We start from the raw sequence: 18,396 nt of genomic DNA on the forward strand, positions 1-18,396 counted from the left end.
TGTCTGTCTCTTAGCTGTGTATTTTACTTTTCAAAGGCCATCGATCTTTTTTCTTGATATGAAAATAAATCTCGATTTGATAGGACCTCGTGACCCTTGGTCAACCATTGTTGTTTAGGGCACTCATTGTTTAGTTCTCCATTGAAACTAAAAATCTAAAGTCCTCAACTTTTCTTCTTACGCACAGTCTGGCCAAAAAACCCGACCCATCTCAGTAGCTGAAGTCACTCATCCAGGGGTAAACATTTTTGGCCCAGTCTGCACCAAACCCAAAACTCCCTTCACAAATTCCAGAGATGGCGATTATCTACATGAGGCCGGAACAGAACCACAGGCTGCAGCAGGGCCTATACGAGTGTCCTGCGTACAAGACGCTGTTGCGAGCTGGGACGCTGTCTACCACGGGACACTCTACTAACTACGTCATGACCATAGAGCTGCCGACCCATAAGCCGCAGTCACACTGGATCAAGAGAGGCGTGGCGCTGTTCTGCGCTCTTGATTATTAGGCGGCTGCGTTCAAGAGGGGAAACTGTTCTGTAATGACTTGACGCGTGTTACGCAGTAAGTTGCGTAAATAATGTAAACTGTGAACACTCAGCATACTATACCGATATCGATAGTTGACCCAGTTGGTAGCGAAGAGTTTGAATTCTAGGAATGCAGCCGGTTTAGTGTATGAATTTAAGATTATGGGTATTTAGGAGAAAATATCTTGTTTTATTAAATAATAATCCATATAACAAAATGTTTTAAATTTCTCAAACGACACTTTCGTTTTATCCACAGTACTTCAGCTCCTTAATAAAATTCAAACTGCCTAGTCATCGCTGGTTAATCTCTAGCATATTATTTTTCTGGGAATTTCTTAGGCTTTTACGTTACGGTACTAACGCATTATTTTGGCATTAATAACGTAAATAGCCTAAATGTTTCAACAAAAACAAGATTTCGGATGCAGTTTTTTGAAGAAAAGCATCAATTATGATCTTCAAACATGCTATCTGGTACATTTCTTCTAGTTCATCAGTAGTTTCGTCACTATACCTCGGATCTATGGTTAAGTTTATCTTCTCTACAGCCGATGAGCATGACAAAAAAGAAAGAATGTTTTTGACAGCTATCTTCTTATCGCCTATCGTATAGAGTTGTTTTACTTATGTTATTTTTCTATCGTGTTCAACAGTTGTAAATACCTTATCTCTGCTTGCTTTTATTCGCAATGCATTCTTTTTCAGAGTAGCAATCATCTTACCTTATCTAAAGTAAACCTATCACATAGGTGTGCAGGGCTAAATCTTCCATACAGCAACGCGGCCTGTTAGCTACGTCTTCCGCCTGGTAGGTATAGAAATGTTCATTTCAGTCAGCAGCTTGGCCAGTCATGTTTCAGTTTTTAAAGCATATTGATTAACTCACTCTGATAGAGTTTGTTTGCACTCTTGGAGTTCGGACAAAAGATTACAATAGTGTTTCCTATCGTCATACTGTTGCATTGAGAATTCTGTATATTGATCAAAAGTAGCAAATTCTTTTATGCTGCAGATTGATTCTGCTTTCCCTTCTAACTGGCTTATGTACCTAAACATAATAGGTTTCTGAGGCTTTGTTACCATGTTGAATGCATTTTGGCAGTTCAGTATATATAAGTTTTTTTTTTTAAGTTAAATTTTTCCATTGAAGGGTTTAATAAATTTTAATATGTGTCAACTTCTTATGATTTGTATTAAGAAAAATATTACAGTGGTGTAGTTACGAAAAAAAACATGTAAACGACGCTACAGTGGTGTGGTTTAGTGGTGGCGTTTACAATACAAGGGCAGAACGTTTTTTTTAAATGAAGTTGATCATGAGCTGAGCCGTATGTCCGAAGTTCAAATAAAGCATTTATCATTCTTAAGCCTTTGTGAGCTATTACTACCATTGCCTTCTATTTTTAATGCTTCCTCTATGTTGTTAAATTAGTAGGTAGGTATACCGTCTTGTAGATCCTGGTACGCTGGCCTCGATGCATCTTTAACGCTTCATAACGGATGTCTAGCTCGCAATCCCTCATGACACGGCCTAAGCTTTTAATAAATGTTTTGTCGTCATGACTCGAATAGGTTGATATTAAATGGCGACCGAACAAGCTCGCTAAGAACAATGACTACCACAGTCTCTCTCTCATCACTGGAAAAAACGATCAACTACCCGGGCCAACGGGGAGTTGTACCAAAACTGATAGTAGCCCTGAGACCGAATGGTGACGCCTAAGCGTCTGGCCACCAGCTGCAAATACCGGAACTTGTCGGAGTTAGCGTAAATACGCGCGTAGAATAGAATAGAATAGAATATATATTTATTGAACACCACAAATTAAAACATACAAAGAAACTAGAACTCCAACACGCCTCTCTTGCACGACAGGGTGGCCAAATTCTTGGCAAAGTAAAGAGGTTCTGGACGCCCACTGGAGAATTTCGTCCCCACAAATTCCAGCTCGGCCTTCACTTCTTTCACTCGACATCCACTCGCCTCCAACTCGTCAAGGTACGCATCACTGCAAATGGATTATAATATTACGTCGTCACCCGTCGCCATAATACTACCCATCCCTTGTCCTGAGCGCAGGCAAGCTAATGCATGCATAGCAACCATTGCAATTAAATTGTCCGAAATGGTGGACAACAAACCCGACTTCATGTAACCGTCAAAGCCCTGCTTCACAATAATGCCAATTGAGAACATTATCTTTGAACTCTTATAAGCATCTTCGTATAAGGCATCGACAGTACGAAGTTAGAAAGCATCCGGCATCCCGTACAATCACTCAATTCAAGCACTACATCAAAAACCCAGCCAGGGGCATTGACGTCCCACCCAGAAATGTCACGTGAGTACTTTATTCCTTGGCCCGCTTGTGGGATGAGCCCCACAAGCGGGCCTTAACAAAGGTCCGAAAAATGTGTTCATAATCTCCTAACAAGACCCTTTGAACGTCATACCACAACCTCTCCACCTGAATTTTATCAGGCTCTCCATCGTCGCTAATCCTGAGCCACTTACCTATAGTGGGCGCTTCTCTCATATACGGCCACGGGAGTGAGATGAGGAATTGTCGAGAGTACGCAGGAGTGCACCCTGTACAAACTCTCCAACACTGCCAACACCGCCTGCTGCTCGTATTGTGACGGGACTTTCCAATCTACGCGTTTGAGTGCCGCCTCTCCAAGATGCCCAACAAATGACTGCCACTCGGCTCTGGTTGAGGTGTCTGTGCTGTGACGTTTTAGCTTCTGCAATCGCAGCAAGTTCATTCGTCTCCTCAGCTGTGAGTAGGAGCACTCGGTACGCTCGGGTTTCAGGACTGTGACTGGCGTGATGTGCTTGTAGAGCTCGAAGCCTGGTGGGATTTTTGCTGCTGAGGCGCCGACACCACCGGGACGGACCTCGAGGCTTCCCCCGAATGCCCATGCGGCTGTATCAGTGCGCTTTCGGGCTCATACTTTGAGAGTTGTCGCCTGTCTAGCTCATCCGGAAGCTCCTGTGCTTCTACTTCATCATCCCAGTTAAAGTCTTCACTTTCTAGGGCAGTATTCTTGCTGCGCAACCTGCCCAAAATCTCCTGATGGTTGTGCATGCCCATACAGGCATTGTCATTCATGTAAACGGCACCGCTAAAACCTGGCGTCGTTTAACCGAAATAAACACATCTTCCAATCATATCCCTATGCTCTTTCAAGCCTGATATTGAGTACTTGCCGGAAGTCACGCACACGTTAGCTACCTTGTTTAAGGGTGCCAACTTCGCGCGAGTCACTCCAAGCTGTGACCAATCACCCTCCGAGACAGGATAAGCCACAACATCCGCCGCCAGATATAATCCCTCGCCCTCCAGGCGAACCAACTTGTCTCCGTTACGCAGATATGCATCCATCCCGCATTGAAGATTGTGGGCAGGAGTTATCAAATGATTCTCCACCCGAAATCCAGCGCCTACCATATAGTGCACTCCTTCCTTAACCACGACCAATTGCACTTGACACGACGGCGTCTTGCCATTGTCCATGAGAGGGTTGCCAGAAACTATACCTTCAGGCGCTACCATCAAGGGGTCCACTTTGAACCTCAAGGTGCTTTTACGCCTTACTCTACAACCAGCAACCACCCCCCCGAACAGGAGGGCCGCCACCAAACACTTTGGCATAGAAACCCTGACCGTCGTGACAGCCGGAGTTATCTTCCACCAAGGTTGCTTTTACATTTCATTCATTACTCCATGGTTATGTTGCACCTCAACAAAACACACCTGAGAAGAAACAAAACGAGACAGTATCATCACACACCACAACTGCGGAAAATTCAACCACACAGAGATATCAAGTCATATTAGCAACTGCATTAGTCAATGTGCAGTCTCGCCGAGATGAAAACACACATACCCTTCGTGCACTTGTAGATCAAGGTTCACAAGCGAGCCTCATCACCGAAGCGGCAATTTCTGGGCTTAAAGAGATCACCCATTCAGGGTACAGTGATGGGAGTGGGTTCAACCGCTTCTGTTATTAAAGCCACTGTAGAATTTGATATAGTATCAAAAAACAACAACCCAGAGAACCTGAAAATAAAAGCATATGTATTAAAATCATTGACATGTTACATACCACACCAAACGGTGATAAATGAACAGCATCTGACTACAAAGTTTCGAGTGGTCTTTGATAGCTCAAGCCCTCACGGGTCACAGGCTTCCTTAAGCCTAATCCACAGGCCAAACCTTAGACACACTTTAGTTTAACTGTTTTTAGTTTAACCTCATGGTCGAGCAGGCGCGTTTTCACGAAGGCCAAGGTCAAATTATCATCAGTTAGAGTTTCGATGGCAGTAATTACACCATCATAGCTTGTTGGCAAAGTAAGTAGTAGATGGGATACCTTGTCAGTCTCTTCTAGTTTTGCACGAGCCGCTGTAAGTTCAGTAATCAGGTCATCGAAAATTGTAAAGTGATTTATGAGGGTAGTTTCACCTTTCAATTTTAGACCCAACAGCTTCTTGCGCAATGCCAATTGGGTCGCTATGCTTTTCCGTTCGTATAAAGCATCGAGATTATGCAGGATGTCCTTCGCTGTCGATTCTTCTGTAGCAAAACCAAGGAAAGTGTCCGATAGATATTCTACTATAACACTTTTGGCAAGACGACACGATTTGTTCCAATCATCACTTTCCATTGGCATATCATCGTCGATTACTTTAATTAAGTCTAATTCAGTTAGCAAAGCCCGAATTCTAAATTTCCACACAATGTATTTTTCACCGTTAAACGGTTTAATATTTCGTTTTAATTTTGAATCCATTGTTCGTTTAATTATGCACTGAATTTAAATTTTAGCGTTATCTGGGCCCATGACCTGTAGGATTTTGGGCTTTGTAGCAATAAAAAAAGAGGAACACTTTATCAATAATTATATTATAGTCACACGGAAGATTAAAGTCTGAAATTCGAATAAGGGGCGAGAGCGGTTGTGAGTTCCCTTTTATAGCTGACTGAGGGAGACAGCGAATTACTGAACGAGTTTAGGAAGTTCGTTACAAACATTGAACTAGTCAAATCATTATTTCAAACTGTTTATTATTATATTTTTTAATTTCTATTAATTAATTTTTGAACAATAAACGTATATACAGGGTGGCCCAAAGAGTGACGTCCAAAGGAAAATGTTTGATTCCTTAGGTCAAGGGGTAACCAAATCACCCCCATGTATGTTCAGCAATTTTTAGTAGTTAGGAGTTATGATTTTTTTTCCAAATTTTCTACGAAAATCGACCTCAGTGGATTAATTATCTTTTATTATTGTTTTGGATAACTTTTTTAAAGTATTTTTTATTTTTGTGTCATCCTCTTAAGTTGTTCTTTTAACCATAAAAGTTTCAGCTTCCTAGCTGTAATGTAAGTTAGTTTTTTTTTAATCGAAAATTCGAATTTTACGATCGAGCTAGACTGCTCTGAATTTTCAACTTGGAATTAAAAATTGAAAAAGATATTCTCATGGTCCCTTATTAATTTTAAAAACTCCGCAAGGTTCCAAAAATGCATAAAAATAAAAATAAACTATTGCTTAATGGGGTATTATTTGCAGAAAAAAGCCTTCAAAGGTACCTGGGTGGAAATAACCTAATTAGTAAATTGTTTCAGAAAGTGGAAATATTCCTGTTATGTCATTACTAAGGACTAATTAAGTTAGAAAATGTATTAAATTAAAGGGAAAATTAAATTATTTACTATTATTTTTATTTAAGTTACATTTTTGAATGTTAATTCTTAGTAAAATGTTTTAGTCTGAGTAGTAAGATTTATGAGATAATTGTATTATTAATAATAAGTAAATAAACTCAAATAATTATTTTACACATTTACTCACAATAAATTTTCCTATGGGGACCTCCCATAGCAATACACAACCTACAGCTACGCAAGAAATTTTCTTTAAGTCAAAAAAGTGACAAATGTAAGTGAAAATGTGACCCGCTGCCGCAATAGTCGCAACGGACTGACTACTAGCGGCACTAGGGCGACAAATCTGTATGAGAGGGGTTGCTGCTATGAGCCATTTAGCTAACATATCAAGGGTATATCAGTGCGATCCTTGCTGAGACTTAGCAATTGATTTTTTAGTCTCTCAAAAGTATTTTCTATGAGGACTCTCGCTTTCCCATGATTTCTGTTGTACTTTTCCTCAGGGCTTTTTTCCACAGCATCCGTTATTGGGGTCATCAGCCAAGGTCTTAAAGGATAGTCTGAATATCTTTAAAAAAAAATTGGTTCATACTCTATGGTACCTGTTTATTAAGTTATTATTGCATTAATTGATTGAATTTATCAAATCAAAAATTATTGAGTTAAGTTGGTACCTACCCAAAAGCCATCCATGCTCTCCTGTCCTGTACAAGTTTTCCAAAAAGTTACGCACTTTACTGTTTTCCCAGACAAAACGCAGCGTTTAATGTGAAGCCAATCTTTTTTACGTGTGTGAGTGAGCGCTCAGTGTCTGAAAACAAAAGTTTTCAATTAGTGCGTGTTGCCAGTGATGACTTACGGAGCCGAGACGTGGTGCTTCACCAAAGGGCTTATCCACAAGCTCAGAGTTTCTCAGCGTGCTATGGAAAGGGCTATGTTAGGCGTGTCCCTGCGAGATAGGATTCGTAATGAAGAAATCCGCAGGAGAACTAAAGTTACCGACATAGCCAAAAGGATTATCACGCTGAAGTGGCAATGGGCTGGCCACGTAGCCCGCAGAGCCGACGACCGCTGGAGTATAAAGGTTCTGGAGTGGAGACCCCGTGTCGGTCGCCCCCCAACCCGTTGGTCTGATGATCTGCGGAAGGTAGCGGGAAGCCGCTATGCAGATGGCGGGTGACCGTTTGGGGTGCCAATCGTTAGGAGAGGCCTATGTCCAACAGTGGACTACAGAAGGCTGAGAGAGACAGAGAGAGAGAGAGAGAGAGAGAGAGAGAGAGAGAGAGAGTGAGCGCCGCCCATCACGAGTATATTACATAACGTTTTTGCGTTTGTGTAGGGGACGCGTATAATACCAGTGTAAAGATTACCCTAAAAATGTGGGAAAATTCATTCAATAATTATCATGGAAAATTTGGTTTTTTTAAATCTTTTATATGAAATTCGATTAATTCTTGAAAAATAATTGACAATGATGTCGATTCTGAAGGCAGAAATTCTAAATTTAGAGCTGTCAAAACCTTAATTTCTTTGTTTAAAATTCGACTCTATGATTGTTTCCGTAAATGTCATTTTATGCTAGCAATTTTTTTTAGTTTGACAGCGTAAAAATTAGAATTTCTACCTTCAGAATCGACATCAATATATGATTAAATAAATGAATAATTTTAAATTGATTATTTTGGTTGCAAAAATCGATCGTAATTAATCGATTTTTCACAAGAAATAATTAAAATAAAAATCGGAATTTTATGTATTAAAAAAAAGTTAATAATAATAGAAAAGTTGATTAATGGAGATGGAATTAGTACTTAACGGAAATCCCTGTTATTAAACTACTTTTTAACCGACCTCAAAAAAAGGAGGTTCTCAATTCGACTGTATGTTTTTTTTTTGTGTGTATGTTCCACGATTACTCCGTCAATTGTGAACCGATATAGAAAATTGTTTTTTTAATGTATTGGCTTCACCTCAAAGGTGGTCCCATTTTAATTTCAAAAATTAATTCTACCCCCAAGGGTGGAAAAAGGGGTGAAATAGGGAATTAATTTCCATTTTGGGCGCCTAACCACCGATTCTATTGAAATTTAGGACCAATTTTGGCAATTCTTCGAAACTTTCTCATGGTCTCTTCTTGCTCGTCTAAGGTTGCAGGCATTTTTTTATGAATTGATTAGACAAGTGCGCTAATATCGAGGCTACTTTTTTGCATGTTGTGCTTATTGTGGGCTGAGAGACACCATGCAAATCTGCTGTGTCATCTTGAATCTGTAAATAAACGGACAATAGTAATACTTACAAACATGTTAATTTATACTCTTGTACACTTTACTTACTTCGTGACGAGCCCAATTGCGTAGAGCACAAACCACTTGTAGCTCAGGACTCAAGGGGCATCCACGAGGGTCCTGCACAAGTTGGTCACGCAGCATGTCCACTATTTTCTGGTCAAAAACCGTTTTGTGAACCTGTATTTGTATCGAAACTGCTCATCGTCCAGCAAGAACGGGTTGAGCCGAAGACGATTTTCAGCAACACGCTGAGGCTCCCGTTGATCCTCCAAGATGTCTACATCTTCTAAATCGACTAAATCTATTAAATCCATGTCCATTCTTGCAGAAAATCACTAAAAACTGTAAAATTTAAAAAACTTGCGCGCTCAAATGAACAACGAAAGAATGACAATTTGACAATGACACTCAATTTTGAGGTTAGTACCAAAGATAAACTAGGGGTCTGTGTGGTTTATCTTGGGTTTATCTTATGGATGGTCGCGGACTTAGTCTAGACCAAAGGTTTAAATGTTTTTTGTTATAACGATTTTTCTGGTCTTGGTCTAAACCCGGGTTTAAACCTGGTACCATCTTTCTATAATAAGGCTGATGGAGTTTGGATTGTGGGGTGTACCTATGTGAAGTTGGATTTTATACAATGTCATCAGTTCTCTCATTAACTCATTGTTGAATTCGGAACCGGGGTCGGAACTAATCTTTTTTGGAATACCATAGAAGGAGAAGTACTTAATTAGCGCTCTTAATACCTCGGGGGTGGATCGGTTAGTTATTTCGATGGTCTGTGCTATTTGCTGAAAGCGTCTATTATGGTTAAATAATATTTCCCGTCTATTGTAAAAAGATCGATGAATATTTCCTGAAAGGGAGCATCTTGCGTTTGTGTGAGCTGTAACATTTAATGGGTTTCCTGTCGTATTTCATTTTTTTGCAGACTTCGCATGCATTTAATACTGCTGTAACTGTTTCCTGTAAAATTTGCCAATAGTAATTTCTACGGATTCTAGCTATAGTTTCTTTTATACCTCGGTGTACTGTCTTTCCTTCGTGGTGTTTAAAAATTATTTGTTTCTGCTCGTCCTCGTCCTCTACGTAAATCACTCTTTCTGTACACTCGTTAAACTGAACCATATCTTGCCTAAACAGTTGTATAATGATGTTGGTAAAGAGTCGTCTGTGTTCTTGATGTTCGAAGTAAATGAAGTATTTTGTTTTCAGTTTAATGTATTTTTTCAGGAAATCTTTAATTGTTCATTATGTAGTGGTAAGTGGACTTCTAATACTTTTTGTTTATTTCTAGACAAATCTTTTACTTGGCAAGTATCGCGGAACCATGTGAATATTAATAATTGGTTTGGTTTTGTATCGATCGCCTCATGAAGGATGGTGATACCAGTAGTTTCCATATCCACTGCTGAATGTATTGTGTCAGCACTACTAGAGACTGAGGGAACGAATTGTGTGGGTTCCTTATCGCCAGAGGACATTGAAATTACTTCTGAGATTGGACTTATTGTACGAGTTCTCTCGGAATCGGAGATACTCAGAGTTGAACTACTTTTTTTTCTAGTTAACTTGGTTATTTCTTTAATCAGTTAATCTATATGTTTTTGTAACTTTTGTTCCTTCTGATCTACGTTTACTTTCATGGAGATGTCGTCATCGGAATCTGTGGCGTTTACCTTAATGCGAGACAAAGCGTCCGCGTTCGGGTTTCGTTTCCCGTTTTTGTATATGATTTCAAAGTTGTAGTCTTGAAGAGACAATCGCCATCTGGTCAGTTTACTACTCGGGTCTTTTATTGAATTGAGCCAAGCTAAGGGACGGTGATCAGTATAGATAAAGAAGTTTTGTCCGTAGAGATAAGGTCGAAAGTGCTTTATTGCCCATATAATGGCAAGCAATTCTCGCTCTATTGTGCTGTAACGGGACTCGGTATCGCTTAAAGTACGGCTAGCATATGCTATCGGTTTACCGCTACCTATAGGTCCTTGTGAAAGTGCCCCGCCTAAAGCGACGTTGGAGGCATCTGTTGTCAACGTAAATGTAAGGTTTGCTAGGGTCGGGATATTGCAGAAGAGGAGCGTTGCACAGTAGTTCCTTACATTTATTGAATGCGTTTATATAGTCTGTGTCTATAGATATTTTATTACGTTTTTTTAAACAGTTCGTTAATGGTTGGGTTATTTTCGCGAAGTCTTTGGACAGCCGATATCTGCACCCAAATTCTTCCTCCTTCAGCACTGTGTGGTCAAAAAGGTGCGCCTCAGCATAATTCTTCTAGACGTCACTCTGAAATTTGGATTAAAATCTCCAATAAGTTTACAAATAATCAAAATAAATTGTTTGTAAGTTGTTAAAGTATTAACCTCGTATACGTATCTCGTTGAGTTGGCCGCTCTTCTTTCACCATACGCCACGCAAAGTAATAATATGCCGTACTACAGGTTATTCTTGTTGCAAGCAGCATTTTTATAGTAACAATAATTAGTATAATTAATTGTAATTTACACTATTAACGTTAAGTCACTGTAAAATGTGTTGACGTTTGTGACTAAGGCCCGGGTCTCCTATTTACTCCGTAGGTCGCGTCTAGCGTCACGCTGTAGGCCGCGTCACGATTCTCACTACGTCTACGCGCCAACGTCGGCGTGTGAGGGAGACCGCATCAGTACATTTCTATAGTGAGCATCGTGACGCGGCCTACGGTGAGACGCTGGACGCGACCTACGGAGTAAATAGGAGACCCGGGCCTTATAGATTCGAACGAAATTTTATCGTTAGAATTTCGTTAGAATTTATTCGTTAAATTGGGTTCGTGATCGCTAAAATGACAAATTTCTATGTCATCAAGCCTGTTTCTGTGTGTCCAAGTCCCCATCAAGATGGAACCGTCGCATGAAGGGTTTTTGGCAGTCTTTTGTAAGGGAAGAAGACCATGGGGGGACACTTCCATCGTCTGCGTGTTTCAGCACCTACAGTCAAACATTCTTTTTTCATCGTTTCCGACACGGGTATAACTCTTTTACTGCCTTTTTTTACTTAGACTTGTTTCATTACGGTAAAAAAAAAACACACAATTGAAAATGCGTGTTGTATCCTCGAGAATCTCCAGCAAGTTGTTAATATGTATGCACTCGTTCGGACCATTACACACTCATCCCCTTATTATAGCTTTAAGGGCTTTTGTCACCTGGGCATCCGTGTAGCATTTCCTTTTTTTCATATCCATTATACATACTTTGTTTTTCTGCTGCCTTCATCATACAATCATAATGGCCTTTATGCCATCTAAATGCCATTATGCTATTAGGTGGTGGAACCGTCGCCTGTAGGGTTTTTGGCAGTCTTTTGTAAGGAAAGTGGACCATGGGAAGAGCTACACTTCCATCTGCTGCGGCATTGACTAGAACAGTCAAACATTCTTTGAGAGCCCTCAAAAACATGTGGGATGAAAATAAAACCGCAGGATGTAGTTACTTATTATGAAATATCATTACTCTTACATCAATACCATATTGAGTTCCTCGTACATTAAGTGTGAATCGACCCTAGACGAGGGTGAAGCGAAGGTAAATCTTGCTGGGCCTTTATCAGGATGTTATGTAAAACTGCTGTGGCCACAATAACAGGGAATCGACTTTTCCACACTCCAATGAAACGTTCAATGTGATTTCTGCTCAATTAGAGGATTTCTGTATGTAGCATTCCAAATAGTTTGTTATTGACTGCTTCCTGGTCATCTTGCAACGAAATCTAAAATTTCCAAGTTTGCACTTCCGATCGCTTGCACTTTTATTGTCACAATAATATACTCTTTCGTATTCCTAATATACTCTGCAATTTCTCCACCAGCGGAACGAACTTCACCACTTTCAGTCATTTCCCTTCGCTTCTGCAAAGACCCGGGGGCTCTTACATTGATGGGAAATTGGCTGAAACTAAGGCTCTCCGGATAATAAATAATATTTATCACTAATGGCATGTTGACGTGACAGCCTTCCCGCACTTCTGCGCCCTGACTGTCAACTACCTCCAGAAATGGGACCAAAAAATCGATGGCGATGTTGTGCATAAATGCAGCGTGCGATCATTGCTTAGACATCGCCTTTCATCTTTTAGTCTCTCTAAAGTATTTTCTATCAGGACTCTCGCTTTCCTATGAATTCTGTTAGTTGTACTTTGCCTCAGGGCTTTCTTCCACAGCATCCGTTATTGGGGTCATCAGCCAAGGTCTTTAAGGATAGCCTGAATAACCTGTAAATAAAAATAGGTTCATACTTTATGGTACCTGTGTACATTAAGTAATGAATACAGTAATTGATTGAATTAATCCAATCTAAAATTATTGAGCTAAGTTGGTACCTACCCAAAAGCCATCCTTGATCTACTGTACAAGCCAGCCACAGCTTGTACAAGATGTCCTGTACAAGCTTACCACAAATTGATGCACTTTACTGTTTTCCCAGAAAATGCGTCATGGGTCGCACCACCATATAAAATAAAGTGTCATTTATCAGTAGATTCCCCTAATCATAAATAATTTAAAACTGCTGACTTTATAAAAGGCCAATTTACCATTTGCACAACGATCCTCATTAAACTATCTAGGTGCTCTTTGGACACAGGAAATCTTCTTCTGGCAGCTGCTCTCTGATCCATTTCACCAACAAATCCTCTTTTTCAACTGTCAGCACTATAGATGGTCCCATACTACATTGCATGGGACTTTTACCAGATACTTTATTGTAAAGTGTATATGTTATTATGGTTTATATGTTACGCGTTTCGACTTAGTTTCCGGTATCGATCGATGGCCACCTAGTGGACCGAACTAGAAACTTTTTCGACGTAATTGACTCTACGTGGTAAGCGGCAAAAAAATGTGTGAGGTATGGCCGTCTAAACATCACCACAGGCAGTTTTATTTGTTTTTTTAGTAGCCACGAAGAGAACAATGTTGACAATGTACTCTTAAAAACTGTAAGAATGTATTTTAAGTAAGTATGTGCCATGTATATCTATGTATTTTCCAGTTTTATTGTAGATGGCGCTGAATATGCCTGGAGACTTCTCATAGAGGGTGATGGGTATGCCCGGAAGTTCTCGATGTAATTATAAAAATAATATAAAAATAGTGATATTTTTGATCAATTAAAAATGGCTTCCTCCTGAGTAACTAAAAAGTGGTACAGGTAGTTGAAGACGTCTGAGTCCTGCATCTTCATCCTGCCTTGTGCCCTAAGGCCTGGTGCAGGACAGCTATTTGGTCTCACTGCCTACTTAACGGCACAGATTATGTATTCTTACTTTTTGTCTTCAGTTGCAATAGCACAAATACCGTTCAAATATAACTCAATCCTGTTCAAGTAGTCCTGTAGACACTGTCCTTTTGTGTAGACAGTACCTGGGCAGTTTCTCGAGATGGACTCCGCACTGGCGCAGAGTGTTGCGGCGCGGGGGGCGGGGGCGCGAGCGACGGAGTGGAGCAGCAGGCCGCAAGCGTAGCCGTCGGGCTACGCGGCGTCAGCGCACTCATTATATTGTCTTATTTGCACTTATATCCAAACATTGTCTTGAATATTTTTAACACAGTGTGCTATGCTATAAAGTATATCTAGGCCACAACTTAAGAATCTGTTATTTAATTAATTTATTTGTCATGTACGTCCATACACGGTGAAGGCGTAATAATCTCTCGGTATGTCTCTATTGGTACCTAAATCAACATAGATAGAAATAATATTATAATCAATGTCTACTTAAACCGCGACCTAGTTATGGGACAAGATGCCCTTAACTTCGTTATTTCTTGAAATGTTGTGCTATTTCTTTCAGGACATTTACCCCATCCCGGACCGCTGATGCAAGGTGCCCCTAAAGCCCGTGCTGTCAGCAGTTCAGCCTCTACCCTCTTTTCTTCTATTGCTGTATAAAAGGTAGGTAAGTATAACCTGAATAAATTATTATTCACCTCCTGAATGGCAAATGGGTTGATTGCCAAGTGCTGATCACCGGTGGCAAACTCTTCGCTGCCCATGACCGCCACCATCTTCTGTTCCAGGTCCAAACTTTTTCACGACTTTTTCACACTCCAATGCGACGTTCAATTGGATTATGGTAGCATATTTGGGACTCATTATGGAGTATCTCCTTAGGTGTCCTTGGATTTTCCAGTGCTATCAAAACATAATATGGTCGATTCATGTATCCACTATCAGCTAGAAGATATGTGTCACCATAACGGTTACTTTCAAATATGTTATTTCTATATGTAGCATGCCAATTAGTTTGATGTTGACTGCTTCCTGGCCATCTTGCACCAAATTCTAAAATTTCCAAGTTTCCACCACTAGTTTCTTCTGCGACTGCAAAATTGACGGGCAGAGTTAAGTGAATCTGGGTCGATGCATCTCACGATTTGTGAAGGGCTAAGACGCAGCAACACCACGGCCTGTTAGCTCCGTCTACCGCCTGGTAGGTATAGAAATGTTAATTTCAGTCAGATGCTTGGCCATGTATCGATTAAAAAAAAATATTGAATAACTGACTCTGATGGAGTTTGTTTTGTTTGCACTCTTGGAGTTCGGAAAAAAGATGAGCATAGTGCTTCCTCTCGTCATACTGTTGCTTTAAGAATTCTGTAAATTGATCAAAATAAGTAAATTCTTAGATGCTGCAGATAGATTCAGCTTTCCCTTTTAACTGGCTTAGTATGTAATTAAGCAGAATAGGTTTCTGAGGCTTTGTTGCCAAGATGCCAAGTTGAATGCATTCTGGCAGTTCAGTATGAATGAGTTTAATTTTTCCATCGAAGGGTTTAATTAATTTTAATATGTGTCAATTTCTTAATATTTGTATTAAGAACAACTTAACGGAGGTGTGGTTACCAAAAATTTTTTTATACACTGGTAACTATTTTGATGATGCCTTGTTTTTCAACGACTTCAGCATAAAGCTCTAACACTTTAAATGTAAAGCCAAACCAGGAATACAAGAACCTTCGTTCGCCATATTGCGGAACAGCAATAGAACTTTTTTCTTGCACTGGTATCAATAACTCAGTTAGCAGTTTTCAAGTTGCAGGTAAGGTATATATATATTTTTTTTTAATTGAAATCTTTATTTACTGACGCTGTTTATTGTGCGTCAACCTTTAAACTTTTAATAATTAAATCACTTTTTATACATATAAAAAATTATTAAGATTTCTTTTATCAATTACTATTAGCAATAGGTATATAGGGGGAAAATCCGTCATGGACACCTGGGAAGGGAAGACCCAGGTAGTGCCGGACTCTTACCGGCTAAAAACCCCCTACCTTTCATTATTAAGTATTAATTTAAAACATTATTATAATTTAAATCATTTTCCATAATAAAATCGATATGAAGAAGTATACAATACACAAAATAATACAAATTAAAACAGTATAAAGAAAAGAAACAATAGAAGAAAACAATGTAGAAACAGAAGAATAAAGTTTAAGAGACAGTAAGTTAAAGTTACATTAAAATTTACATAATAACAATAGTAATGCATTATAACATAATATAATGCATCATTCATATAATTAACATTTACAAATTACAATAAATAGTTATAAATTAAATTCATTAAATCTGTCACTAATTATATCAGAAATTACCATTAAATAAATTAAAGCTTATTATTACAATTTTTTATTTACAAACAACTTAATTTATTATACCAAAATTATCACAGTTTATTATCACCTGGTCCTATTCGCACTGTTTGCTTGCTTTACGACATTTAAGGCAAAACCCATAAACACTGATCGTGTGTATTCATTGGCCATGAGAGCAGGGAATTCCTCACTTCTTATTCTTCCCTTGACCTTTTGTTCGCAGTCAAACCTAGCAGCTCCAAACCTAGGGCATTCCTCTAACAGGTGTTCTATGGTCTCCGGAGTCTCATCGTCACAAGAGCAGGATGGGCTCTCGGAGAGTTTGAACCTGTGGAGGTACGTTTTGGTCGACCAGGGATACGCCTCACATTAATACCAGTGTAATAATTTCCTGAAATCCTCAACAAAAGCTAATCAGCAGCCTCAGTAACAATGCGTTTAAAGAAAGGCTGCTGACTATGTATAAAATTTCGGAAACGATTTTGTCTAAGATCGCCGATAAAGTGATGGAAACTCAAGGTACCACTATTGCCGTATCTTAGCTACGAGTTCACGTTGTCCCCAAGCAAGGAAATAGTGAGGGTCAGCCAGGAGTGCCGATCGACCACGCATGAACGATGCAGCGTACTGCAGCAGCAGCGGTGAACAGTCCCTCGCCTGCAGCTTCCACATGTGAAGCCATAGTTTTTTTTTCTTAAAAAAAAATAAGAGCTAATTTTTTTTTACGTATCAGCCAGTTCGAATATTTCCAAAATATACCCGCTCATGTTAATTTTTTTAGTTATACTCTCATTACATTCCGACTCATAATGGACTCAATTTTTTTATACATTAATCAGAAAGTTTTAACAAAATGTTAAAGTTTTTAATTGGTAGTATTCTGGTGAGCTTTTCAATGAATGAACTTCAATATTGTAGACGGCGTCATTAAGCTAGCTTTTTCCGTTTAGGAAAAACTTGATGATTTCCTGACTGGAAAGTTTTCATTGCCCGTGAGCTTATTATCTATTTACACTTTATTTTACTGACTGCTTTCAGCCGATACATTTCCCATCAACAGTGCAGCAACGCATTCTTTCGCTTCGCCAATAAGGCATTTTCGTAAACGACATACGTTCTCTGCGTTCGTCATGTTGCAGAGCTTGCTGGACTCTTCGTATGAATTTTTGAAATTTATCCACTCCATGGGGTCACCTTTAAACAGCGGAAGCTCTTTAGAAGTCATTATGCGACTCATCAGTCTATCTGTTGTAGTAGAGTCTTGCTTCCTGTTTCTAAGAGCGAGTTCGTGAGTGGCGTCGGCTAACTTTACCATGGCCAGGTCTTGGTTAGCTGCTCGTTTCATATATTGGTCGTAATCTCGTGTAGCAGGGTCCTTGGGCATGTCGGGACGGTGGTGTATCTCTGCGTGGTGGATAGTGTGGTCTGAGTGCCGCTCATCATGTGCCGCGCTGGCGCGACGAGTTGCCTGTTGCTGCGACACCCAGTATTCCGTTCTCACCGCTGCTGATGATATGCTGGTCCCGGCACGCGAGCGGGTGGCCTCCTGTTCAACTTCAGCCATCTGTCGGTCGAGTTGCGCCTGCACGAGGTTGAGTTTGGCTTGGTCGATCTTGGCCCAATGCAAAGCGTCGAGTTTTGCCTGTTCGATCTTGGCCTAATGCATAGCGTCGAGTTTGGCCTGTTCGAGGGCGGCTTTCTCCATGGCCAGGATCAGGCGCGCCTTTTCCTCCGCGGCTTCGGTTTCCAGTCGTTTTCGGCGCGCCTCTACTGAGATCACTGACCTTCGGCTTGCCCTCGACGAGTTAGATTGTTCGCTTACGGCTTGCGGGCTGTGTCGACGTCGAGGGACATCATGTGACGTCGACGGCACATTCTGTAGCCTGCTTTCACTCTTCGCCTTCGACCGAGTGTACATTATGATTCCCTTGGCTCCTCTTACTTCGTTGGATCGAAGGACCAATGTTACTGAGGCTGCTGATTAGCTTTTGTTCAGGATTTCCGGAAATTATTACACTGGTATTAATGTGAGGCGTTTTATTTTACATAAGCAAACGTGACAATTGACATTCATTTCTTCTTAAACTGTACGCCTCAAAAGAAAGCGTCGTTAATACGCATCAAATTTACAGGATGCCGTTGGAATAATTAAGATGTCAGTAACCTGTTGGATGACTTCTTTCGACGGTGATTATGAGAATAAAATATTTGATGTCAAAGTTTATTCTCTCTGCTCTCA

General features: G+C 40.0%; 1 protein-coding gene across 1 annotated transcript in view; it reads left to right on the forward strand.

The window, feature by feature from the left end:
- The window catches only part of LOC105385858 (dynein axonemal heavy chain 1), a 145,698-nt gene extending 143,605 nt beyond the window's left edge, over positions 1-2,093 (forward strand). The window contains exon 85 of the mRNA XM_048625339.1: positions 295-2,093. Coding sequence (XP_048481296.1) covers positions 295-509 — 215 coding nt within the window. The 3' untranslated portion in view covers positions 510-2,093. The remainder of the gene's footprint in view (positions 1-294) is intronic.
- The last annotated feature ends 16,303 nt before the right edge of the window (positions 2,094-18,396 follow it).

The sequence above is a fragment of the Plutella xylostella genome, chromosome 14 (assembly GCF_932276165.1).
Source record: "Plutella xylostella chromosome 14, ilPluXylo3.1, whole genome shotgun sequence".
In the NCBI taxonomy this organism is placed as follows: Eukaryota; Metazoa; Arthropoda; class Insecta; order Lepidoptera; family Plutellidae; genus Plutella; species Plutella xylostella.